General features: G+C 46.1%; 2 protein-coding genes across 7 annotated transcripts; one reads left to right on the plus strand and one right to left on the minus strand.

The window, feature by feature from the left end:
- Positions 1–1,058: 1,058 nt before the first annotated feature.
- Positions 1,059–24,161, minus strand: IMMT (inner membrane mitochondrial protein). 6 transcript variants are annotated; one of them, XM_075709524.1, is made up of 15 exons: positions 24,117–24,161; positions 18,080–18,156; positions 17,463–17,652; positions 15,513–15,633; positions 14,898–14,978; positions 13,667–13,768; positions 10,876–11,012; positions 9,762–9,865; positions 8,006–8,141; positions 6,848–6,977; positions 6,101–6,115; positions 4,277–4,500; positions 2,883–3,014; positions 2,355–2,484; positions 1,059–2,015 (listed from the first exon to the last, which is right to left on the minus strand). In XM_075709524.1, the coding sequence occupies exons 1-15, from the start codon at positions 24,159–24,161 to the stop codon at positions 1,408–1,410; spliced, it is 2,232 nt and encodes a 743-aa protein (XP_075565639.1). In that variant the 3' UTR covers positions 1,059–1,407. The 6 variants fall into 6 exon arrangements, with proteins under 6 accessions (XP_075565639.1, XP_075565640.1, XP_075565641.1 ...); XM_075709525.1 differs by having other exon boundaries at positions 13,667–13,770; positions 14,891–14,978; XM_075709526.1 differs by lacking the exon at positions 6,101–6,115.
- A 26-nt stretch (positions 24,162–24,187) lies between these two features.
- Positions 24,188–26,287, plus strand: MRPL35 (mitochondrial ribosomal protein L35; the record flags this gene model as incomplete). Its single annotated transcript, XM_075709875.1, has 4 exons — positions 24,188–24,212; positions 24,802–24,997; positions 25,563–25,707; positions 25,926–26,287. Coding segments are annotated over 4 exons (555 nt in total), but the record flags the coding sequence as incomplete, so codon positions are not given.
- Between the last annotated feature and the right edge of the window lie 280 nt (positions 26,288–26,567).

Genomic DNA, 26,567 nt, shown 5'->3' on the forward strand with positions numbered 1-26,567 from the left:
GAGTGAGCGAGTAAAGTTCACACAGAATACAGCAATAAAGCTAATGAGGTGGCTGCCTGGGAAGAGAGATGACGCGCTGTTCCGTTCTCTGCCTTACAGTTAACGAGCCCTCACAGCATTGTGCTGCTGTTCTTGGCTTGTAGAGGAAGCCTGAAGGTTTTTTTGAGGTAGTTATCTTGAACAGGCAAAGAAGGTCTTGTTCCTGCGAGGATTAAACCCTGTTCTAGTAAAATTAGTTAACAGATGATTCTCTTTGTGCAGAATAAAACCATGATGTGCGTGATGCTTCAGGGCAAGTAGGAGCACGCTGCTGTGGAAAGCAGCTTAAGGAAAATTCAGTAATGAGTTTGGCAAACAACAGCTGCTACAGGTAGAACAAACTACAACTGAAAGGCTAAAAGTCAAGCGTTCCTCATGTGACAGGAGTGGATGGGCAGCAAAGCTGTTTGAAGGCAGCATTTGCTCCAGAAAGCAAATGTGCCTGTTCAGGAGTGCATGACTGGTACAGGGGTAGATCAAAAGCTTTTGGGGGTGGTGATACACTCTTTGCTTTACTGTACCAACAATTTAAAACTGGCTCAGCAAGTAGACCAAGCTGCAGCTACTCCTTTCGGTAAGTGGGTACTAAGTAAGTTTGATCAATCTGTCTCACTGATGGTAGGAATTAAGGAAAAGGTAAGAGAAGGAGGAAGCTTGGTCTTTATGCAAGTTCTCATGGTTGAACCAAAATCTGGCCTCTAGCTGGAAATACTTCGTCTTCTAAAACTACAGAAGAGCAGGACCAACAAGAGGAAACATGGAAGGGTAGAAGTCCACCAGAATATGTGCTCTGACACCTGCTTAAGTTATGTCTACTTAAACCTGTACTCATACATAATTTTTTTTTTAACAGCTGTACAAATTAATGAATAGATATATTGATCGCATCAATGATTTCTCACTCCTTGAAAGGAATAAAACAGAGATAAGTTTTAACTTCTTCAGGTCACAGCGAAAGGCTGCTCTTGTACTGCTCAGTTGTATTCGGTGTTTAAATAGGAGACAGAACAGCAAGAGAAAGTGGTTGAATTCTTGTTTTATTCAGCTGACAAAGTGGCAAATCATTAATGGTAGGTTACAAACATTATTTTGGTTGGATCACAAGCCTGCTTGGTAAGATGGGGAAACAAAACTCTTACACAAATTGTAGAGAAGCTTCCTGAAGTTGGTTGTCAGGATAACTCAAAAACAATACAAATACATCAGGTGGTAAAGTTAAATACAGTGCAAGGAAACGAGACGGTACCCGTGCTTTGATTTAATGCTTCCAGCCCCTGCCAGCAGCTTGGTTTGCAACCCTTAGGAGATCATGGGATTTCTTTCCGGCACAAACGATTGCTGAACTGCCTCCGAAACTACAATCCTAGCTCACTGCACTTGAGTTGTTCCTAACCCCACAGCACTGGCATATGCTGTCAAGATATCCACAATTTGTTTTGTTTCTAGGGTCATTCGAGCTTCGGTCAGCCAGTCGTGTGCCACTCTCCTAGACTCTCCTCTTAACTGGTTGACAAATTTAGCTGCCAGCTCCAGATCTCCGTGTTCGATGCAATACGAAGCGTAAGACAGTAACTTAAACGTGTCGAGGTCATCGGGGCTGAGCTCAGCAGGCGGCTTCAGCTGTTGAGGATGAAACACAAGCAGCGACTGCAGGTAAGACAGGAAGTATTGATACAAGCTGTTTCTCGTTTCGTCGATCATAGCCACTCTTTTTGCCAGTTTTTGGACTGTGTAGAAACGTGCTCTGAGGGCCTCTTCGCTGTACACTCCCCGCGTCAGGGACTCCTGCGGGAGAGCTGCTGTTAAGGCTTCTGTAAAGGCGTTGTCAGAGCAACTGGCTTTGATGGCCTTCACCGCGCTCTCCAGGGGTTCTGTGGGGCTGTCCCCAGAGCCTGTTTTCATGCAGTATTTGAGTGCCTCGACAGAAAGCCACAGCTGATGGGCCTTTCTGGCTTCCTCTTCTGCTACTGCGTGACCTGCAAAATAAGCCAAGACAGGGGACCCTCAGTTGGGGACACGCGTACGGGAAGAGTTTCGAACACAAGCAGCAAAAGCCATTCCTCTGAACACCCTGCTTTCGAAAGCAGCTGCGCCCTGGGCGTCTGACCTCAGAGCGAGTCTGTTCCACCATTTAGGGTCAGAACAAGACGACAGCTTTGGACTCGTGCAGCTGGGATTTGCTGGGTGCTCAGCACCGTGGCAAACCCCGGCCCATGAGCTGCCTGCCTAAGCCTGGGTTTAGGCACCCATGTTGGGTAAGAGGCCTTTGGGGATCACGACTTTAGTCCTTAAAGAAATGCCATTTCAATGCTCACTCTCAACTGCTTGCTCAATTCCTTTCAGCCTGGCGTAGGCAGTGTTTATATCCAGCGTGAAGTTGTCGAGCTGTTCCTGAGTAAGGCGTCTGAATTGCATTTCTTGTTCGCTGAGTTTCTCCGACAAGTTCTGAAACAGAGCGAGATACACATATCAGACCAGAAACAGCTGTTTAATTCTATTTACCTTATTTTTAAGAGAGGTTGCTATAGATCTGTTATTCTTGCTAGGGACAATGCATATAGTAAATGCAATATACCAGTAAGAAGCCTTATTAGGGTGAATTTAAGAGTTATGCACTTGTAACTGTCAAAAATCTCTCACCTATAGCAAAAGCTTTTAAGGCAAGTCTGAATAAAACCTATGCATTCAGGCACTTGGTATCATCTCTTCAAGATGAGCAGACTTGCCTCCCAGCCCGCATTTCATTCTCCTGGAAGATGGTTCAGGGCTCTCGTCCTGTGAAGGGCGTGCTTTGCAAGGGTTCAACTATCCCCCTAATTCCCTTGGGAACTCTTCTCCCTTACCTGCTCAAATTCCAGCTTTAGTTCCTGTTCCTGGATCTTAAGAACATCTCTCAGATGGTCTGTGTGGGCAGCAGCCTGCCGCCGGAGCTGGGTCCTCATTTCGCTCTCCATCACCTCTCGGACTTCTTCAACCTGTAAGCACACGAGCGGTTGTTATTACACTGCTATTTTTCAGCTGCTTGTCACAAGCTATATGATTATATCGTCCATCAGGGATTACCTTGGGTACATTTTATAGAAGTGGCATTGACAGAGCCCAAGTTTCATCTTAAAAAGCTGCCCAGGTCCAGTTTTATAGCTAAGCCTTTTCCAAGAGACATTAAAGAATAGCTTCACAGTCCACAACGCCTGTAACTGGGGGTTATACTCACTAGGCAATTGATGCGGTTATCAAAATGTTATATAAAAAAAAATACAGTAACATGTCAAACTAAACACCCTGGTGTTTATAAACCAGCTTCCAAATAAAACACATTTTACCTTTTCCCTACATGCTGTAATACTGTCAGAGTTGGACACAGTTTAATAAAATGGTAATGATGTCCCTTTTACCTAATCGTGTATAAACCAGCCACTTTAGAGAGGGCAGGTTAGCACAAGGGTGCATGGTGCAGGTTTGTTTAGGAGTAGTTGAACAGTTTTTTTGGTTTTGTTGGGCTTTTTTTAAAAAACAAAGGATTGCATCATTTCCAACCTTCCATTAACTGCAAAGCTGACAATTCAAGCTACTTTAAAGAGCTCTAAATTAATACTTGTCACTGCAGGGCTTTGAACTAAGAGGCTATAGGTGAAATCCTAAGTATTCCTCAAGTCACTGCAAATTTTCCAACTAATGGCCAGTGTTTAATCTCATTTTCAGAGGCATGCATATGAAAACAGCAGGAGCATTTGGCAGAAGCATCTGCCTGCAATGTGGCATCTCAAATGATATAACCTCCAGTGCCCAAATTCCTAAGTTTGCAAGTTGCACTGGCTTCGTGTGCAAAGCAGTATTAAAATTCTGAGGCATTTTCTTAGTCTTTTTGAAAGAAATCAAATCCCAAACCACTGGCAAAGAGTGGAAGGACACGGAGACACCTCTGGAGGCAGGATGGACATAGCCCTGCGATGGCCATACTGGGTCAGATCAAACATTTATTTTGACCCAGCAATCCTATCTGCAACAGACAGGAACGTGAAGAAGTCACTCCTGTTTCGCTCTACGATTTTACCATTCTGCCTCTGCAGCAGTTCCCTTGCTCAACGTCTCCTTTCCACACTTATCCTGGGGGTCGCCCTATCTGAAGTCTCCCACCCCTCAGAACATCCCAGCTGCTCTTCTGTGCGCTTCTTCCCCCTCTTTGACATCCTTTTTGACATCCTGAGATCCAAGCAGGTGCGTAACACCCCTTTACCTTCTTCTCCTGTTCTATTTCAATCTCGCTTTTGTGATGCTCCAGCGCCTTGGCCACGGCTGCCTCAAATGCTTTTTTATCTTCAAGTTTCTGCTTCTCCAGGGCCGACTCGATGTGCTGCTGTTCCCGCACTCGCTGCTCCGCCAGCTCCTTGTTTAACTGGTCGATGCGGCGATGGGCGTGTGCGATGAGCGAATTTAAGTCATCCATCGATAACTGGCCAGCTGAAGAAAACACAGGGCGTTAGGAAGGTCTGCGGGGAAACTGCCACCGCGGTGCTTGCCCACCTCCCACTCGAGCACTCCAAGGCTCCATGTGGTTGACCAGCCAGCGTGTTTTATAAAAACTTTCCAAGCGCTTCAAGCCCTTGACCTGTGCTCATGCTAATACCACTGAGCCACACCTACAAGCAAGCACTTTGTATCTAAGAGAGAAAGGATGTTAGTTTGCTTGAAGTGATTCACAGCTAGTATTTATGCTCCCATATCCATGTCACACTCAATTAGAGGAGACGGTCGACAACTCATGTCGTTTCTTTCTTTACACCACCGCATATTTTCCCCCCCGACAGCACACAGAGCAGCAGGATATGTAAAACTGTGGTGCTGACCCGTACCTGCAGCTGGGTACAAGCTTAAGAGAAATTTGATTCTGAGAACACTGAAGTCACTGTGAGACAGCCAGAATTACGTTCTCTCTTCAACAGTCCTCCAGGCCAACTGCTCCAAATCAGATTTCTTACCCCAATTTGTACCTTTCAGGTTTGGCTACTCCAAGAGCAGCAGGGGTCCCAACTATGTCTGTGTCTGCTAACGAGTTTGCTATTTTTCTGCTGGGAGAGGAGGAGGACACAAGCTACACCTGCAGCGTTTGGTCACCTGAGATGTGGCAACCTGAAAATGGCACAGGCTCTGTAAAATGCTGCAGCTCATTTTGCGCTGGCTGCCAGCTAAATGCCCGTACAGAAAACCAGGGACTACTCGGGAAAGCGTTCCTGCGGGGTCCAAAGCAAATGAAATTCAGCAGTCTGTCAGCCATCCTGCTGGTGAGTGCTGGAGACGGGACGGGCGCAGGAGGGCTCGGTGCAACGGCGCTCGTGTCGGGCAGGGAGCTGACCGGCACCACTAAGCTCAGCCGTCGAACCTAACGCTGTTACAAACAGAACGGGGGTTTACTGCGCTCCAGTTTTAATAGGTTTCTTTGCTCAAAAGGGAAAAAAGAAATCATAATCAACCTCAGAATCAAAGAGTTTATCGACACTTCTAAAATCAGTTGCGAAGATTAAGTTTGAGGAGTCAAGCCAACTTCAAATTAAACGAATCTGGTTTTGGTGACCCAGCTCGGAGCGGCCCTCCGTGGCTTTTCAAGCATACAGAGTACCCAGGCGTTCCAGCGGCACCCGCAGGGGCTGGTGTACCAGCACCTCTCTCAAGCCAGGGCTGCTGCGAGGTGGGCCTGCTTGAGGTCAAACGCCACCACACAGCTTAATGGGAATCGGTCAAAGTTTCTGTTTCTCATTGGAATCTCAGCGGCAGGTATCGACCGGCAAAATTCACAAAGAAGATTTTAAACCTGGCTTTCACAAGCCAGCAATCACACTCACCTGGGAAGCACTGCTAGACAAGAGTTGTGGTTTAAGCTAGACATGCAAAACTAGTGGAAAGGATCCCAAAGCATACCTCAGCCTGAAATGTCTTAGGAATGCAAAATTGCACCCCTTTGTTGATACTGTCTGTAATTTAAAGCAACGTACCGCACAAACACAAAAAAGAACAAAGAGAAGAGATGACGTTCACAAGACCAGAACAAGTGACAGGAACTCACCTAAGTCAGTTATCTCTGCAACAGAAAGAGGAGAGGTTGGGAAAGTTAATGCACGTTCACTACAGCAAGTCAGTCATGCAAAAGTAAAACAGAAAACTAAGAGCTTATCTACAGCCACTTAAACATGAGTCCAAGTCTTTAGAAATTTCGGAAGAACAGAATGTCGAGTATAGAGGTCTCTCTCTGTTACAGGCAAGATGTAGCCCAAAACATCCCAACCACTAAAATCACCTTTGGAAGCCCACAGATCGATGTTGAAGTTTTGCCAAAGCAAGAAATACAAGTCTGAAGTAGGAAAGTGCAAGAGGACACTGGAAATTTTACTCTGACATTTCTAGGTTCTTACAAATCAGAAGCAGTTGGTTAAGAAACAAGTGAGAGTCAACCAAATACTTGGTCAGTGAGCAACACAGATTTGATATGAATCTGGAGTGACCCGGCTCTCTTCCTGGAATACCAGGGGAGGGAAGAGATGTTTAAACAACCATATGATACTTAGCATACCAGAGCTACATTTTTTTGAAACTTCCAATACAGCACAGGTGGTTTCCACAATTAAGCCTCTTCATAACACCTGCTTTAGATTACTTATTTTAATTGTGAACTAATTTTCACTTCAAACCAACCAAACAGTAATGGAAAATGGGATGCTGGACAGTCAATTCCGTGGCTGTAGTTACAGAAACACTACAAACCAAAGCGACTGGCACGTAACAAGCACAAGTAACCCTGCACTCAGAGACTTACTTAGCCCCTTCCAGCCAGGCTGTACATCGGGGGTGATGCTGTCAAGCTCTCGCTGAAACTCTTCTCTAGCTGTAGCCACAAGCTCATGATATTGAGCTACTATCTTGGCCTCAGATTGTGCTGCCTGAACCTGTAACAAACAAAAATGAGATCAGTTTCTTTTTCAAGGCAAATAGTGAAAAGAGAGGCATACATAATTTAAAGCCAGGTCCTGAGTTAGTGGCAGATGTCATTACCCTCCAGCCCAACCAAAGCAAACTCACTTGGGGGAGAAAAAAAAACACCCACCCTGTGATATCAAATCTCTTGTATAGAATCATAGAATCATTTAGGTTGGAAAAGACCTTTAAGATCATCCAGTCCAACCATTAACCTACACTACCAAATCCACACTAAACCAATCAAGGGTAGACTAGACTAAACCATGTCCGAAGTGCCACATCTACCCGTTTTTTGAACACAGTAATTATTTGCTGGAACTACCACAAATCCATTTCTCCTCATGCACACAGGGTAACTAGATAGCCAGTCTGTAGCCTAGACAGGACCAAAAGAGTATCTTAATTCAGTTTGTATCTTTAAACGTCTCCAGCTCTTTTTCCTCTGCTTTCAGTTACCGTACAAGCCTAGTAAGCCAGGCCTGTGACAGCTGCCCCCCTCTCAGTAAGTTCCAATATTCCCACTGTTAGGGTAAATTCTCCACTCAAAACGCACCTGATGAATTATCAGCTATGCTGCAAAGGAGATAAATTTCACCTTTACATTTCTTCCCCAGTCTTCTGAGCTGTAAGGTGATTTACCCACCAAGTCATTAGCACAATTTGCTCCTACTCCTCCCTAACCTCATGGTAAATTCCTCTCAGCATCAAATGGAAAGAATTACAAGTTGCCTACAGCAAGGATGGACACTAATCGAGCTGGCTGGAGACTCTTTCAGGACAGAGTTCAAGTTCTTGCAAAGATCTTGTCATGACTGTTCACTGGTATATAATCAGTAAATATATACTCAAAGACTGAATATAACTAAAAAAAGACCAGAATTTACACTTTAAAAAATACTTAACCTACTACAGAGGACTTGGGAACGGGAGGCCTGCACAAGCTGCCAAGCAGTCCTTGACTCTAATGGCAACTAAAACCAGTCTGTGGAAGCGTTACCTTTTTCACGACATTGTCCAAGTCAACTATCATGTGATGAAGATTTTCTTCTGCAGCGATAATGTGAGGTTTGGCTCCTGCGATCTGAGACTTCTTGGCGTTCTCGATTACGCCTTTCATCTTCTCTAACTCTTCTCTGAAAAAGAGAAGCAGCTGCTAATTAGAATGCGTACAGGTCTTACAACATAACCCCAAAGAACAGTTTACTTTATGCTGTCTGTATTAATAGGAAGAGCTACTGGGTGACTCTACTGGTGCTTCCCATCTACCAGCTCTATGGCTAAGATGCTGTAATTAAAGATTATTTTTTTCCACAGCCTGAAACCTAAAGATGAGGTTTAGTAGTTTACATTTCCGTGTAAAAATGAGAATTATTTATAGTGCAATTAGTACTCAAGACTTAGCTGGAGGGAGCAGATGAAAGAAAATTTGCTGAAAGAAGTTAGTATTAGTAAAACTAAGTTAGTATTAGTAAAACTAAGTATTAGTAAAACTAAGTTAGTTTAGAAGGCAGACATTCCCATCACATAACGGAGTATCAAGGAAACATTTTTAATATAGATGGCTTACTCTTGCAGAAGCGTTTTGGACATGATGACTGGTGGAGCTAAATGAGGATGGGAGAAATTTATAGAGCTCTGTAAAGATAGATTTTTTTTTTTTTTTTTTTTGTAATTAAGAAAGAACCACTTTCCTCTCATTGGAATAATAATTGGAAATCAAGGAAAAAGTGAAAAAGCATTCCTTTTCCAACTCCATTCAAACCAGCAGAGGTTTCTAATGACCTCAATGGAATAAGGAACAAGCTTTAAAATAAACAAACAAGTAAATAAATAAAAGCGAAGGCATCCAGTAGAGCAACAGAGAATGAAAGCTAGTGCATCTGGGGTTTGGGTTAGCTTTGAAACCTCAGTTACACCTAACTTTTTAGTCAGCACAGCAACTTCAAAGGTAAGAGAAGTTTGTAACTTAAATAGCAACTGTGCAACCTCAAGGATGGTGTTGCCCTCTCAGCCTTAAAAGCATCAAAAGGGCTTCCAAATTTATGTCTATTCTCATTACAAGGGCAACTTGGAGATACCCGTCTCTCATCTCATTTTTGCTGCTCTAATCCCTACGCAATGAGCCTGCACACCAGACTCGATGCACATCAGCGTGGTTCATACAGAACCTGGCATTATGAGCAGCGCTCCATTTCAGAATTCAGGCTTTTCTTAGACACGCACTTAGTAAAAATCTAACCTTAAAAGCAACCCTGCTGACAGATGGAACTGCCAAACAATGCTGTAAGGTTTAATTTTTCATTACAACTAAAGGAAGCTAGTGATGTTACTGACTCAATACACAGAGAGTGCTGTCACGGGTTTAATATTGACAAAATTATCCAAAAATAATACGAAAAGGATTATGGATTTTTTTTTCTTTTTCTTTTTTTTTTTTTTTTTTTAAATCTTACTTGAACTTATCAACACTATATGTAGGTACTAAGGAGATAAACAAGTCCTCAAAAAGAAGAATAGGCCTGTTTCAGATTCTTCGGTACAGTGAGGACCACATGCATAAGCACCTAGGATGCACATGCTGCAAATTCTAATATTCATTAGCGTATGCGACTTCATTGATTTGGCACAAACACGTCAATTTAATGTGAACACAGGTGACAGCATACGTTCTAGAAACTCATCTAGTGCCTGCCAGCCCTCGCATGGGCGATACTAACTTACCGCTCAAGAAGCCTTAAAAACAAGCAACTTACTTGGCTTTCAGAAGAGCATCAGCGGCTTCATCCACTGCTCTCCTCCGGTCCTTCAGCGCTTCCTCCAGAGTGCGCCACTGAGATGATTTTTTCTCCCCAGCAGCCTAAGAAGCACAGATGCCTCGTTAGGGTCATCACAATCACGAAATAAAACAGTTATCAAAAATAAATGAAAGCCTGTAAGGACTCAGAAGTTGCTACGCTCGTTTCACTCAATCTGAGCAACATTTTCATGTTTTACCAACAGCACAGCCGGAAGCTTTATGAAGGATTTTTCCCTTCCAATGTTTTGTTTTGTTTGATTCTTAATGTTTTGTTCCACCTGAGCAACAGCCATTTGTCCACACAGAAGAGCTTGTGTGAGGATCATTGTATGGTGCCACGATGTTTTGGGGGAAATCTCCACATGTATTGATGTACTGTAATCCTTGAAAATTGCTTTTAAGCTTAATACTTAAAGTACTGTGATACTTTAAAGTTTTTTAATTCTAAAGTCAGCTTAATACTTCAGCTTAAAAGCAAACTCTTAAGGTACTTGTTGTTCTAACTATTAGATTAAATCGAGCGCTTGTTAGTTGCCTGTATACCCCTGTGCATTGATTAACCACTAAATTATACCCTCTGCTCCAAAACAGAATAGGAAGCAGCAGTTCACACAAACCCCAGCAGAAGCACACCAGAACCACAAGCTGAGATCGCTCGTACATCCCCTACTCATTTCCAAACAAGAAATGAACAATCCAGCAAGATTTTGGCAAAGGGAATGGTTCAACCAAATTATCAGGGTGGACAGTATGATACCCTAACTATATTTAGGTAAAAAAGGGGCTTGGGAATTAAAATACAATGACTTAAAATACAACGTGAAGATTATTGGTGTATTAACTTGAACTTTTCTACTTGCTAAAGGGGAATAAAAGAGTTGGGGGGAAAAAAGTCAAAAGCAAACCCACTTTATTATTCATTCACACCACATTTCATAAGTGGAAAGATCAGTTAAACCTGTGATAAACATGAAGATGCTGCAAGAAAAGCTTCCTTCTTTAACTTTTGTAACTTTTAAAAAAAATAAAAAAAACCACAAAAAAAACCTGTCCCCATTTGTCCAGTTTACCTCAGAATCGTCCATGGCCTCCTTCAGTATTTGCGAATGGGCATTCACCGCTTGCACCGCAGACTCCTGGGCAGTAATCGCCTGCAGGGTTATACGAGCTGTTGCACTTAGGGCTCCTTCTAGAGTTGCTGCAAGGGCTGTAAAAAAATTATCTGAGTTAAACTACAAGGAAAAGAGCTGTAGAGTTAGTGAATTGACACATTACATCCTCTGCGTCTCCTTACGTTACTTTCTATGACCCAGAAGAGTTGGTCAGTTTGGGAACTGCAGCCTACAGAAGAAGAAGGGTTGCCAGAACACGTTTCTATTTAGGCGAGTGCTGAGGTGCAAGTCTGCACCTACAGCAATCAAGCTACTCTGTGGAAGACCTTTACCACATTTCTGCAGGGGGTATATTTAAACCAATAGGTATTTTCTGTCTTTGTTTGTTACAATGGTTATTAAGAAGAAACAAGTAAATTCTCTTATCTTCCACGAGGAAGATATATTCAAAATGCAGAGTTGTTCTTCCTAGCCAAGAAGGTGGTGGACTCAATTATCTATTCCTATTAGCACAGAAGCACAAATGAGCTATTAATTATTCAAGCAGGAACCAAAGAAGAACGGTTAATCAGAGTGAGCAACCTCCGCCTTTCTGGAGTCAGACGTTTATTTCTAAGTAGTAGGGTAAGCAAATCCACCTTTCCAGTAAATACTACTATGGATTTCTTCAGGGTAACATTTCAACTTCTTCACTTGCAAAACAGTCCTTGTACAAAGCATACAACTAGTGCCAAGCCTTCTGTTTCTGCTCCTGTTGCTCTTCTACACCAGACAAAGTTCTGAACAGAAGCGAGCGGCAGCAGACCACAACCAGCACGTCTACTCCAAGCCTGTTAAGTCCAGGCTTGTACATCCTTCTCATCCCTCGAGTGCAACACCAGCCCAAGGCTTGGACTTTGGTTGCGGACCAAAGCACCCAGAGGAAAGTCTGCGCGTGGTCGACACATCTGCCAAGATCCCATCTCGCGTGCACAGCAGTCGGCCAGGTCAGATCAGACGCAGTGCACTGGGCCAGCGCCTCTTCCACCACAAGCCCTTTCCAAGAACGAAGAGAAAAATAAAGTAAAAAGGCCATAGCTCCCACAACAGGCTGAAGCACATCCAATACATGGCCTCAGTACTGTCAGACTCCCTTTCAAGCCTGTTTTCACTGGCTACACCTATGTTAACAGTAAACTTTCACTTACTTTAAATACAGTTTCTGTTCAGCGTCCTTATAGTCAATGCCTCTAGCCTACCCACCCCCAAAGACTCCTTCCCTCACCACAGAAGGTCTGCAGAGCCGCTGCAGCCAGCCGTCCTTGCACTGCCCCAAGTCAGAAGTCATCCTTCAACACCCAGCCGATTCTCCAAGAGGCTGGTCTCCCTCTCATCCTCATCAACACTGGCTGGAGGACGATACGGAAGCTTGCTAACACTGCAATCAATCTGCAGCTTGAGCTGGGTTTGCTTTCAGAAGGTTAAGTATCAAGGTAGCTGGCTACAGATTGCCTGGACACACTAGACAGCAGAACACCATCTACCAAAAAAACCCACGTTTCTCTATTTTTCTGGCTTCCCCTGATGCAAACCAGGAAAGAACCCAAAACTCCCAATTTAAACAATCATGCTGCAGCCAAACCAAGACCAAACAACAGCCCAGAAGTATTTAAAATCTATTAAACCAAGTGGGGGGTGAGGGGAAAGCAAAGCTTGTGGTTTTGAGCAAGATGCACAACGAGGCCATGAGTTTTGGGACACAGGAAAAGCCAGACCACCTCTCAGTAATACAGCTGGATTAACAGGTCTGCCCGAGTTCGAACCCATGCAAGGAACTGTCATAGTTCCCAAGCCAGAACCTACAGGCAACTCTTCACAGAGCCTTGACTGTCTGAAGCGTCCCTGAACCACTGTCGAACAAGTCCAGGCAGCAGCTCTGCAGACGAGGACCTGAGGATCCCAGAAGATGGCAACCTGAACGCGTGCTCTGGCAGCAATGAGTCCTGGCCGTGAGCAGGGCTGCATCAAACAAGAGCACATCCCACAGATCAAGCAAGGGAGTGATTCCCCTCTAATAGGCAGTTACGAGACTACATCTGGAATACGGTGTCTCATTTTGAGAGCCTCGGTGTAAGCAAGGTACAAATGAACCGGGGAGCGAACACTGGAGAGGCACTAAGACGGTTAGGGGGTAGAGGCACGTGACACAGACGAGAGGCTGAGGGATCTGGGCTTGTTCTAGCCTAAAGAGAAACCAAAAGGGTATCTTAAGTAGTGCCTTCCACATCTAAAGGAGCGTTACAGAAGAGACTGAAGCAGACTTGTCAGTGGTGCCCAGAGAAAGCACAAGAGGCAACAGATCCAAGTGCCAACAAGAGAAATTAATTGGATGTATCAAGTTCTCCATCATAAGAAGCACTGGCAAAGCTGCTCAGAGAGGTGGAACGATCTCCATCCTTGGAGAGCTTCAAATCTCCAGAGAAGGAGTCCCTGAGCAATCTGCCCCAACTCTCCAGGCAGGGGGGGTGGACTGGAGACCTTGGAGGTCGTCCATTCCAACCCAAAATTGCCCATCGTTCTTTGACTATCAGTTACTTCCTAGTGGGTGGAAGAAGCTTCAATACCACTCATTCTGCCGACACAATGCAGGGATAACAACAGAGATGTGTAAGCATCTTAGCAACTTAAAACTCTAAAGCAAACACAGTCCAACAATTCTTCTGTCACATAGAATGGAACACATTAAGGAAAACTACCAGTACGGACTTACCTGATACCTTCTCTTGCTCCTCTTTTTCTTGCTGGGCAAGCCGGGCTGCAACTTCTTCTGGTGATCGTTCTTTTATAGCATGGGAACCTTCATGTTCTTTGCCTATTCAGAAGTAAAAAGAGTTAAACTGTTTTAGTCCGAATTAGTATATGGATTACTTGTAGGGAAGTAACTTTCTTTTCAAAACTGATTTTTATAGTCAGTATGACTTTATAAAGCTGACTTCTGCACGAAGCCATGCTGAAACTACCTCAAGCTTTTTAATACCCATAACTATGAAGGCCAGTCTCAAATCTTCTTAAAATTAAAAATAGTAGCATGGATACCTCACATGCATCTGTAAGATACTATGTTGCCTAGTTACAAAAATATACAAGATTCAGAAGTGAAAGGCAAAGCAAGAACTGGAAAACACTTATGGAGCCAAGCTTAAACGTTAAGTGAATATCTACCTGGTTTGGGGGGGTGGGGGAGGGGTTGTTTAGGGTTTGGGTTTTTTTTTTCTCTCCCAGTTCTCCCTTGGCATGCTTGGAGAGTCCAGCCAAAGTAAAGAAAGATTAGGGAGGGAGCTACGGTGAATCACAATTATACTCTATTCCCTAGCCTAAGGCTACTTAAAATGCCTTTAAGAGTGAGCACTGACCTAAGTAATTCTCTCAAGACCAACAGCAAGTCTGCATCTGAACTGAGGAGAGAGCCCAGCCCTCTCAGACTCATGCTGCAACAAAACCCGTCAGGTTACCTTTTAGTAATGCTGATGCTAACTCTGAAGAATATAGTTACTTATCGCTGGCATACTTTTTATGAAATGTGTTCATACATCAAGAAATTAATATAATCTCATCTGAAAGAGACTGTCATATAGAGCCTAGTGTTTATTGTTGAGTTAAACAATAAATGCAGCTTCTTCACTTGGCCCTGGGCTGACACGCTCTTCTGAACAGCGATCAGAAAGCCACAAAGAGCAGAGGCAAACTGGAGTGTACAAGTTCCAGTTCAGCACAAAGGCGGGCTTTCCTCTTGCATTCACGCCTACACCTGTCCCAGGTATCAATCTCAGCTTCTTAGTATGTTAAAAGTCTATTAACAGATGATGCAAGTTTTATTCTGCAAAAGGCACAAAGAATCACACCTTTAAAAACTGACAATTGCCAACACAGAAGAAAGCATTTATGCACTCAAAGCTACAGGATTTTGGTTTTCTTTATCGTGTTCATATGATCTTTCTCACCTTCTTCAGTCTGTATCCCCGGAGCTGGCACCGACATGGCTACACCTGTTGCAGAGATGATCTGTGCCGCAGCCTTGCCTGCTGTTAAATACAGTTATAGAACAAAACCAGTTAGTGTGTATGCGCTATAATGTAAGAACAGGGATATAAGACTTAATTTTTTTCCTCTGTAGAAACATATTATTTGGACACCAATATTATTATTTCCAGAAAAAGATCATTTCCTAGACAAAGAGCGGCCAGGTATTACTGACAGATACGCACACATGCACGGCCATGAGAGAAGAAGAGGAGGTAAACGGCCTCAGGATCCAGCACCCAAAATGCTCTTCCTGCTGAGTCTTGTATCTAAACTATGCAGGACAGTCATTGTTTATCTTAGATGCCAAATATTCTATAAAGTAAATAAATTTCCTAAAAAATACCAAAGAAAAAGCTAAAGCCTTTTTAGGCATATTTTCTTATGACCGAAAAGAAAATAACATTATTTCTAAGAAATTATAACATATTCATCTTCAACTATTCCAAAGGACTATTTTAATCTACCCTAGCACGTGTGATATAGGAGATCATTAGGTCTCTTGCTTCTCTCTACATGACATTCTATAAATTTACCTTCTTTTTCCTCTGAAGGAGCAACAGGTTCTGTTTTGCTCATCTGGGGTTTGGTAGCGGGCTGTTTAGACTCTTTCATTACTTCTGCTACAGATGAGATCTTCAGTGGACCTTGCTGTATCTTGAAAAATCAAAAACAATAAATATCATCAGTTTTCCAGACAGCCTGTGTCTCACCAATTCCATTATAATGGAAAAGACCATTTCCATCCAGACGACTGTAGTGTAAATCTAAACTTCAAGGTACACATGAAAACAGTAGCAAGGCCATATAATTTCTTTCCTTGATTTTTAATTTAGAAGGCATCTTTACAATTTTCAGCTCTCCAAAACTGAAGGTATAGTAGTGGCAGTTTTGACTGCAAATAAATGTTTACTAAGGGCTGCATAAAAAGCAAATAATTTCATGCCCCAAATATTCCAAACTCTTCTGAGTGTGTTGAACACTACAGATAATGCAGAAACTATAAAAATCACACACACGTGAAGGTCTGAAACAACTCCAGAAAGCAGATTTCAATTATTTCCCCTTGGAAATTACCTAATTCATACAGGTATATCTTTAATTAATTCAGCTGACATTTCCCCCCTTCATTTCAAACCTCTGGAGCATTTATTGTCAAAATAAGTTAGGCCACCAGTCTTCTCTACCCAGCTTCAGCTTTTCAGGTAACTGCTCCAAGAACTGGCCCCCTCAACTATAATTTTTTGTCCACCAACAGTTATGGGAGTCACTCCTCCCATCCTGCTCAGTTTGTAGGCAATTCCTTTTCAAGTTGTAGTGGGAAAAAATATATAATTGTTTTAAAGATACATGACTGCATAATTAAAGATTTTTGTTTTTTAAAAAAAAAAAGAACAAACATGATTTTGCCTGGGTATCACTGAACAGAAGATGCTACAGGCATGGCATGGGGTTGACAGGCACGGAAGAAACAGAGTTGCACGACTTCACTGATTTCCCTTTGCAAGTGTCGGGGGCAGATGAACACTTACTCAAGCGTAGAGTGTTGTGACGTTTTATGGTATTAATCCTTTAATATCCATCATGCAAAGCCACAAGGTAAAAATAAAAGCATTTGAGTTAGAGCCATGACTGGGCAGGTAACAACTTTGCTGTCTGACCCATCTGTTTTGCAAAATTTACCAGTGCCTGGGAGGCATTAAGAGCTTGGATCATCACGAGCCACGCGTAGCTAAAACCAGAAGAGACACAGTTTTGGTTAACTGATATTCTCCCATTCATTAAGAACAGCTTTCTTAAACTCCAATTAAAAATATTTGGGGTTTCTTGACGGCCAAATGGCTCCTGAAAGCTCAGGACAGCCATGGCCAGAGCAGCTTTTCAGCACTCTTGGGTAACTGGGAAGCATTTGCTTTCAGATGCAGGAACGCAGGAACTTCCAGATTCGATTTCCAGAGTTATGCTGAAAGCTGTATCAAGTTTTCCCTTCTGCGGGGTCGCATCACTACGATTTCAAAGTACGATGCTTATGCATGGCTCTGTACCATTCCAAGTTTTATTGATTTGAGAAGTTCTCAGTTTTCTTTAAAATAAATTCAGCTTAGAATAAAACTTGTCTAATCCTGCTACATTGCTAACTACACTAAATCTCTAGCCACAGTAAAACAGTTGAATTCCAACGCGTCGCCTACCCCTCTCTCCCCGCAATTTATTTGGGTATAAGCAGAAGAGCTACTCAGTTAGGATCCTACTAGATTATTTTACTGCAAATAAAAATAACAGTTTTACAACCCTAAGACCACAATCTCAAGATGATAATGGCAAACGTCCAAGCAGCACTGTTATGCAGCACCATGTACTACCTCGGTACATGGTCCTTAAACCTAGCACACAACAAAATTAATCAGAATTTGAAAACTAAGAGCAGATGCTCACTTTAAAAAAAAGAAAAATTAAAGGGTGGGGGGTGGATGGGAAACACTTACCGGTTTCTTTGGCATCGGTGTGCTATAAGGTGCGGGACCAAGTGCCATCTCAAAGAGTTTATCAGAGTAGGGAACAGCCTTCTCTACGCTCTCCCGGAACTGCGGATCATAGCTGGCATACAGGATGGTTCCACCTACCCCTCCACCCACAAACAGGACACCTGCACCAATGATTTTGCCTACAGAAACACTGGGGGGGGTGGGAAGAAGAGTGAAAGTTATGTAAATTGTATGACATGACGAACACCAAAGAGATGATAAGCCTTTAGCTTACAGCTGGGGACAACCACTCTGTTCCAGAAGCTTGCCAACAAACCCAGCACCCACTTTAAATCGCTTTCAGCACCAGCGAATCCCTGGTACCGTACTGGTTCATGACTAACCCAAAGTTAAGACAGCAACCCACAACCCTCCTTCTAAATATTGACCATGTTGATCAGCTTCATTTAAATCGGACTGAATCAAACAAAGAACACACAAAACCATGAGAATAAGAGTTACTCAACAAAACAAATCCCACCACTACCAATTGCTTTCATGCGAAACTAAGGAACAGATTTCCTTATGGCCAACGCAACAGAAGAACCAATTCCACCCCTCCAAAACCTTCGACATACCCAGACTCTCCCGAGGGGGTAGCATATCCACGGTACAGTCGTAATGGACGGAGTGACGCTCTCCCACACCGGCTATTCTGCAAGGGGTGGAGGAGGCAAGAGTTAAGCATGAGCGCATTTAAACGTCTCTTCACCTCATCAGCGCTATCGGACCGGTTTGCTCCATCGCCACATCTTGCACACCCCTGAAGGAAAGCAGCAGCTGGCACTAGAGCAGTGACGCTGGGCTCTGTTTTCCCTGAACAAAGAAAAGACCTTTCTCACGTGCAGCTTGTACATTAAGGGATTTTTAAGACATAATTGGAGAGGGGAAAAAAAAAAAAAGCCCAAACAAACCCAAAAACCCCCACCCCAGCTTATTTCTGCATTCATTTTGCCTATTTATGTTCCCAACCTCCAGTTTGGGCAGTACAGCTGGGTTAGTCCAAATTCTCTTCAACAATCTCGTGGACTAGAACAGCTCAGCTGTGAGCACTGCAGAAGAACAGCTGTTTAAATACTTAAAACTATTAAAAACTGTATTTAAACCTAAAACTATTTTTATTTCTGAAGACATACAAGCAGTTCTCCTTGAGCTTCCAAACCAAGACTTCTTCTTTAAAAGAATAGCGCATGCACTTTCCAGAGAGACATCAGATTATAATATAAATGAAATTACTATATGAAGAATGATATTTCATTATATTCTACTTAACAAAAACCACATTACCCAAGATTTTTGTCTTCCTTATATTTTAGCTGAAAATTAAGATTAACCAGAAAGACTGGTTAAGCTACTCTAGCCTACAGAAGAAGGAACAATGCTGTCCCCCCAGGTGTTTTTTTTCCCCACATGTGAATTGCTAGGAGAGAAATACAGGACTCAGACAAAATCAGTGTACAAGGCACAAAAGGAACTTTTCCCACAGTTGAGATATTTCGAGCAGCAAGGAAGTTTTTATTTAAAAAAAAAAAAATAGAAAATGGGGAGGTGCTTCACTACAACATACCCCCAGAAGATAAGTTTCTCTATTTCCCTTGCATATGGCAGTAAGTAACTAGCACAAGTCTTGTGCTTTAGGTCCCATCCTTGTCCAACAGCGTAGAGAGGAAAGGCAGGAACACTGAATTCTTATTCTTTCCATAACAGCAGCCAAAATTTTTTAATCAGTAACAGGAGCATGTGTACAACAACAGGAAACGTGCTCTTCTTTCCCCCGAGACCTTCACGAGCCCTAGCTGTGCTCCATGGTTGATTTTCTGGTTTACAATGGATAGAACGGGAGACAAAATAATAAATATATTCTGTAATGTTTTTGATTATTAGACTTGATTGCCCCAGAAGCATACACCGAGGCTTCACCAGTCCTTTCAAATGGAACGTCACTAATAAAAGCCTCTTAAATCATTTTGTAATCAATTGCTGGGCATGCTTCTGAGTCTCAACAGGTCCCTATTACACCATGAAGCATAGGACGAGCAAAATATTAGAGCGCTACGCGTACAGCTCAACCTGATAAAATAGAGCGGGGAAAGAATCAGTTCTTTCCTATTGATCCGTTCAATTTCAGTCCCTTCCAACACTCGGGGTTTACGCTGTTTTGCCTAAAACTCACCTGGAAATAAGCCATCACTCCCAAGCCCCTCACCAGGCTCCCTGGAGGTTATCCCACCGTGCGCCGCGGCAAGAGGGAGCTTAAGGCAACTCACTCGCTCGTCCGTGCTCAGGCTGGACGTGCCTTCTAGGTGATCCTGGAGGCTGCCACAGCTGTAACCCTGGGCCAGCGCACTCGTTTTCGTCCCGGCTGCAGACCCTACTCACACCTAGCGATGGCAAATAACACCGTACCCATTTAGTTCTCCCACCTTCGGTAAACACATCTGCTCCCGCACTTAAGCGTAGCCGTTCCTAGGGAGCTAGCAGGGCAGAGGAGAAAACTCACTGCTCGTTGTTCAGCATTTGTGCTTTGTACATCAGGAGGGTTTTTTTTATGGGATTATTGGTTTTGCTCCAGAGGCTCTTTGGATCAGGTGATCTTTCGAGGTCCCTTCCAAGCTGGGCTGTTCTATGATGAGCCAAATCCTCGTGTTTATTCATCAAGATGAGAGGAACCGAAGCGCAGGCGCTCAGTCCACGCTGTCAGACTCTCGCGCTAGTGCACACGTAGCAATGGGAGTGATAACTAAAACTGAAACAAGTCCCCACCAACTCTTTCTTTCAAGATGCTGCAAACAGAAATTCCCAGAGCTGGCCCAGGGAACAACAAGCGAAAATCTTTAGGTAACAAAGTTTTATGAGCAGAAGCCCAAGTCTAATTTTCCTCCCTCGCATCCAAATACACTATTAACTCCAAAAAAATCACTCATTTATCAAAATTTTTAAAGCTCTTTTGGCCATCATAATAATCTTGCTTATATTTACCATATCACCATAATACAGAAAATTAGGAGTAGTTTCTAATCTCCCCTTTGCATAATTTCCAGGAATTTGTCATTTTTTAGACCCCTGTTATTTATTTGCCATAATGCCTCAAAGGACTTGGAAGAAACACATCACACATGCGTCGCTATGTCCTGTAAAAGGCAGAAATAAACCACTTGCTGTCCTGCAGAAGAGAAGGTAGAGAAAACCCTCTGGGTCAGACATCACGGATCCCCGTGGCAAGGGCACTGCAGGGCAGCTGTTGCCAGTTCTTCCTCCTCTTCCAGCAGTTCTACCTGCTATTTGCTTCACCTAACTTCTTAAATGCTCATTATTTTACATTCCTTATCCACTATTATATCGCCACAAGAATTACTTTGCAGGGTACATCATACCTTCGCTCTGGTTAATGTTAAGAGCCCCAGTGAATCCGGCGTTTGAGGTTATCCACGTGAGCTCGCCCTGGCAGAGCACTCAGGGCAGGTACGGCATGGCAGAACATCATTAAAAAAGTAAGATCTGCCTTGCAGGCTCATACTTCACACATAACTTCAAATAACCAGATGCAGGGCACGCCATCCTCTGTGTTCATGCAGTCCCAGCTAAACCCCTCCTAGTCACCAGGCTCAAGCACCTTGACCCAGAATTTGCACAGAATGAAGCTTGCAAGACACGTACGGTTTTCTGCAACATGGGATTTGTGTATTTAAACAGAAAGAGCCAACCCAAAGCTTCAGAGGAAGTTTGTCTTCGTTACGATAGAGGTTAGGTGTAACAAGGATATCTGACCACAGAACTTAAATTAACTTCCCATCATTCAAGACTTCTGCTAAATATCATGCTTTTTGTAAAAAGCCCTCTGTTTCTTTTCAAAGAAAACTACAGAAGTACTCCAAATGAGGGAAGAAGGGTCTCTCTGCAGCACTGCACATATAGCTGAAAACACTTATGAAATCGCTGTGATGAAGACCCACTTCTCAAAGCCACAACTTCAATTTACTTGTTAACGAGCTTACTGATCCTCCATGCACAAAGCTCACAGTAAGAGAGAAGGATAGATCTTTTCCCAGTCTCCACCACAAGCTCTCTACTGGGATTTTCTGCACTTAAGCCTCCACGCTGCTCTGGCTTTGGGGAGCAGCAGTTGCTTTGCTATCCCCCATCCAGCCGCGCTCTGCTTCCCAGCTCCCTCAGCCCGCTCAAGCGACCGTGACCCCACAGTCCTGATCAGGTCCAGCTCTCCTTAGACAACTGGATTTTTTAACCTGCAAAGGAGTATCTTAAGACCACAAAACAGAAGCAGACTTGCCTTGTCAAAAGAAGAGGGACGAGAGTGCTGAAGGGGTAGTAAAGAAGATGGATAATAAGATATAAAACCAGTGTAATTGTGGCTGCCTGGGGGTCACCGCAGCTGGAGCGGAGAATAAATCAACGCTGCTGCTCCGGCAAGAACGTGTCTGTTGAAGGTGCTCGCCCAGGCAGGGGATGCGGGCAGCGAGGATGCCCCCTCACCAGCACGGCAACAGGGAGCACAGGCAGGTGGAGCATCCCGGTGCCACCGCAGCGGGCCCCTTCCAGGCCTGACAGCATCAGCATCTCCCTGACAACCCCTTGACAGCCAGAGGTCTTACTTCCATGACAGGAGTTTTCGCTACTTGTGAAAAATTACCTAGTATCATCTCAGATCAGCTTAGCAGTTCTTGATTAGAGTCCACAACTCTGCACCTCTTGCAAAACAAGCACTATAATTAAAACATTTATTTCTTCCAGTTTCTGGGGTTTTTGCCACCCAAAAAGAACAAAGTTTTAGTTGCTGAAAGTCCATGGGACCAGCAACTGTTTTCAGGTGTACATACTCCGGTATGCCACAAAGCTTCCCCGCGCTACGCATAAAAAGCAGCAAAATGCATAAAAAATTGTTTGACTGCATATACACTTTTGCTGTCCAAATTAAATCTCTGTTGTACTTGATCTCATGAGGAAATACGAGTAGGGATGAAAGAAAAACAAAGTTATTTTTTGAAGTAAGGGAACAAATGGGCAGGGTACAGACAACAAACTCTGGAGTGCTGTGGCACCTCTGTGTTCGCACGGTTCTTCCACTGAACATTTACAGACTGAAGGCACGCTTCCGAGCTGCAAAGCACGCCACCCGCTCTTCCAGTGCTGTGCAGTCATTCTAGACCCGTTCTTTTAAAGACTGAATACATACAAATCGCCCTAAGTGATAAACAGCCACGAAAGCCTGTGTTCTGTCTTCTCCACTCCCAGCTAAAACTTTCCCCAGGCCTGCAATCCCAGGGCCTTATTTTAGTGGGCATCAGATGACCCGGCCCGGAGAACTCTCCAGCCTTATAAAGCAGCAGAGGAAATGCCAGCTGCTGCGGTGGAGAAGGCTGCTGGCTTTAAGGCCGTTACCTTTCAGCTACGTGGGGGCTGGATGCACAACTTTCCCTTGGCTGAACTGTGTGAACAGAGAGCAACGCACACCGGAACGTGGAGCAGAATGTGAAAATCAGATTATTTGTTGTTGCTGTTAAGCAGACACCTGAAATACAAGTTGGGGCCTTAGCAGAGGAGTCACCCTCACCTATAAACCCTTGTAGCTTCTTAAAGTTGGCCGCCTGCTTTAAAAAGGCTCCGTAGCGTGTTATTGTCGTAACCTCTACTGATGAGGAAGGGCAAAGGTCCAGAAAAATGCACCCAGGGGCACCTTCCCCCCCGGCATCGCACGTTCCCTCCGCGTCTGGCTGCGAGGTCTAAGGGCTCCCGGCTGCAGCCACCGGTACCGCAGGGCCCCTCGCAGCCGGGGGCTGACGCTGCTCGTCACCCAGAGCACCGGGACCCCGCACCGGGACATCACCGACGCGGGCAGGCGATCGGCCCCACCGCCGTCAGAACGGGGGAGGGCTGCGAGGCAGCGCGGCCGCAGGCCGGGCCGGCGCGGGGGAGGCAAGGTCACGTCCTTCCCCGCCGGCCAGCGGGCCCGGCCGCCCCGCCGCCGAGGAGCCGGCCGGCTGAGCGCCGCCGCCGAGCCCCGCCGCCCCTCCGGGCTGCGGCCGCTGCTCCCCGGCGCTGCCCCGAGGCCGGGACGGGCGGGAGAAGCGGCGGCGGCGGCGGGCCCGGCGCCGGCAGAGCCCGCCCAGGCGACCACAGCCCCCAGCATGCAGCGCGGCAGGCCCGCCGCGCCGCCCGCCCCTCCCGGAGCGGCCACCCGGCGGGCGAGCGGCCCGGACTACAAGGACCGGCATGCCTTGCGGGCGGCGCGCCCCTTCGCCCCGCGCCGGGCTGCCGCAGTGCACGCCGGGACTCGTAGTACAGCCCAGGCCCCGGCGCCCGGCCCCCGCCCGCCCAGGCGCCCCGTTGGCGCTCGCAGCCGCCCCTCAAAAGCCGAGCAGCCAATCGCGGCCTGCGCGTGCGGAGTCATTCAGACAAGTCGGAGCCGCGATTAGAGGACGCGCCGCGCCGCGCGCCCCCCCGCCCCCGCCCCGCGCTGCCCCCGCTCGTCCCCGCCGGCCCGACCCAGCCCAGCCCGGCCCGGTCCCTGCGAGGCCGGCGGGCCTCGCCGGCCGGAGGGCGGGCGACAGCGAGGACGGCTCGCGGGGCTCCCCTAGGGCTGCGCGCCGCCCCGCTCACCTGCGCAGCCACAGCGACCCCCGCTCGGCGGCACGCCCGCAGCATGGCCTCGGAGCCGGCGCGGCCGGGGCAGGCTGCAGGAAGGCGCCGTGCGCGGTAACTCCCAGCGCCGCCCGCCTCCGCCCCCCCCGCCGCGAGTAGAGCGCGGCGCGCATGCGCGGCGGCCGCCCGTGCTTCCGCTCCGCCGGGGGCGTGGCCGCTTCCGGCGGAGAGCGATGGGCAGCGCGCCCAATCAGAGGGGACGGGGCGGGCCGCATGCAAATATCGCCTGGCGGCCGAGTGCCGCGGCCGCGGCGGCGCATGCGCGGGGGCGGGGCCGTGCGGGGCCCCGGGCGCCTGGCGGCGGCTGTCAGCGGCCCTGCGGCGGGGGACGGGCGGGCCCGGAGCGCCGTGCCCCTGGCAGCGAGGGGAGGCCGGGCTGAAGCCGCCCCGGGCAGCGCCCCGCTAGGCGGGGCACGGCGCCGCTCCGCCCTCGGCGCAGCGTGACCTTCGCCGGCTGCCGTAGCCGGGGCGCGGGGAGATGGCGGTAGCGGCGGTGGTAGCGGCGGCGCGCGGGGCTGTGGCGGGTCGGTGGCGCGTCGGTGGCGCGCGGGGGGCGGCCATGTCGGGCCGGGGGGCGCTGCCCGTGAAATGGCGGCGCGGGGCGGTGTTTCGGGGCGTTTCCTGAGGGCTTGGCTCCCCGCAGGGATCCTGGGGCGCTGGGCCCCCTGGGCTGCCCGCAGCCCCGCCGCGGGACGCGCTCTCTCCGGCCTCTCCGCCCGGCGCGTCGGGCAGGCGCGGGCACCGGCAGCGGCCCCGCTGTGGAAGCCGCGGCTGCCCTCGGGGAGCCCGCCCGGCGGAGGCAGCCCGCCCGGCGGAGGCAGCCCCTCGGCCCTCAGCAGGTACGGTCTGCGCGGCGCTTGCTGGAAGGAGAGCTGAAGAGGAGGTTTATATAAATCTCTTTGTCCGAGAAACTTCTTGGGCTGCTTTTTGCTCCGGCAGACGGGTCTCGGTGTTAGCCCTGAGTCTCCCACGTCTCTTAAGCGCCATGCTTGAAGCGGGATGTCAAGCGGAATGTGCTTTGCAGGCATAGGCTTCACAAAAAGCCGTGTTATAATCCTCCCTCTTTCTCTTGCTGGTCGTTAACGTTCTAAAAGTAATTTCTGAATGCCAGTAACAGCTGAATGTTTGCTCTCGAGTGTTTAGCCACTTAAGGCTGTTGGCATTAGGAGTAATAACTCTGAGATTAATTTCCATTAGAGTTCAGCACTGCAGTTAGTGTTCATACATGCGCACTCATTAGGCGGTGTGCTGTGATTTTAGGTGAGTTCTTGTTAACCCACTTCAAACAAATCACAGCCGCTTCTGACTTCTTTTTATGTGAAAAAGCCAGGGATTACTTTATAGAAAAAGATGTTTCATTCCTGTTCTATTTTTTCCCTGTTTTGGGGGTGGGGCGGTGTTTAGCATCACACCTCTACTTCCGAGTATACTTCAGCAGCCAGCGAGGACTCTCACCTACTGTAGCTTGCGGAATGGAAAAAGGAAAACCGTGAAAGCCGTCGTCGATAGGTTTCTCCGGCTGCACAATGGTCTGTGGGTTAGGAGAAAGGTAAGACTTTTTTTTTTTTTCGTAATAAAAGCATGTTTAGAGTCAGTGGGCTAATCGTTTTCATTCTGTTAGAGGGCAGCATGGATGTTAAAAAAGGCTCTAGAGACACCTGTCTTCCTGAAAGTGGGGAATTTGTCCTCGTTTGCTTATCAGTATTGCTGTATACATATATTGGCAGCAACCCTCTTAAAAGTCTTTTGTGTATTTTCTTCTGACAGGCTGGTTATAAGAAGAAACTGTGGAAGAAGTCAGCTGCCCAGAAGAAGCGTTTGAGAGAGCTGGTGTTGTGCACTAGAACGCAATGTAAACTCCTAGATAAAATGACCACTTCTTTCTGGAAAAGAAGAAATTGGTACGTCGATGATCCCTACCAGAAGTATCACGATCGCACGAATCTTCGTGTGTAGAAATCTTGGTTTCATTTTTACATCTCTTTAGGAAAGAGGTGGCAGTACACATGGTATGGTCTTAATTTTAGAACATAAATCTGTAACACCTGTTACTTTTCTAAATAAACATGCATATCGTCTGATCAGAATTAGGGGTTTCAATGCCCAAAATAAAGGAATATTTAAGATGATCTTGAGCTGCAATTTGTATTTTCCTTAGCAGAGGTCAAGCTGGTCACCTGCACATTCTGGTGTTTGTTGGTTTCCTGTGATTGTGTGTAACGTGGATGAATACAGTCTAAACATCACTAAAAGTGAATAATTCAACATATTACTCTTAAAAATTTTTAAAAGAAACATGCTTAAATAACCCGAGGATATATTTTGCTCTGTCCACGCTTATTGGTAGCTCACTGAATGGAGTCTCCTTGGGGAAGGGGAGAAGGGAGAGCGGGGTCTGTTTCAGTATTG

Source organism: Pelecanus crispus, chromosome 4 (genome assembly GCF_030463565.1).
Source record: "Pelecanus crispus isolate bPelCri1 chromosome 4, bPelCri1.pri, whole genome shotgun sequence".
Classification (NCBI taxonomy): domain Eukaryota; kingdom Metazoa; phylum Chordata; class Aves; order Pelecaniformes; family Pelecanidae; genus Pelecanus; species Pelecanus crispus.

Bases quoted from the DNA above. Each gene is read 5' to 3' on its own strand.
- IMMT (XM_075709525.1), bottom strand. From the start codon at position 24,161: ATGCTGCGGGCGTGCCGCCGAGCGGGGGTCGCTGTGGCTGCGCAG. The intron at 11,013-13,666 runs GTAAGTCCGTAC...ATTTTTTTACAG, and splicing joins GGAGCAAGAGAAGGTATCAG to CCCTTGCAGCAACTCTAGAA. The intron at 9,866-10,875 runs GTAAACTGGACA...TGTGCTTCTTAG, and splicing joins AGGCCATGGACGATTCTGAG to GCTGCTGGGGAGAAAAAATC.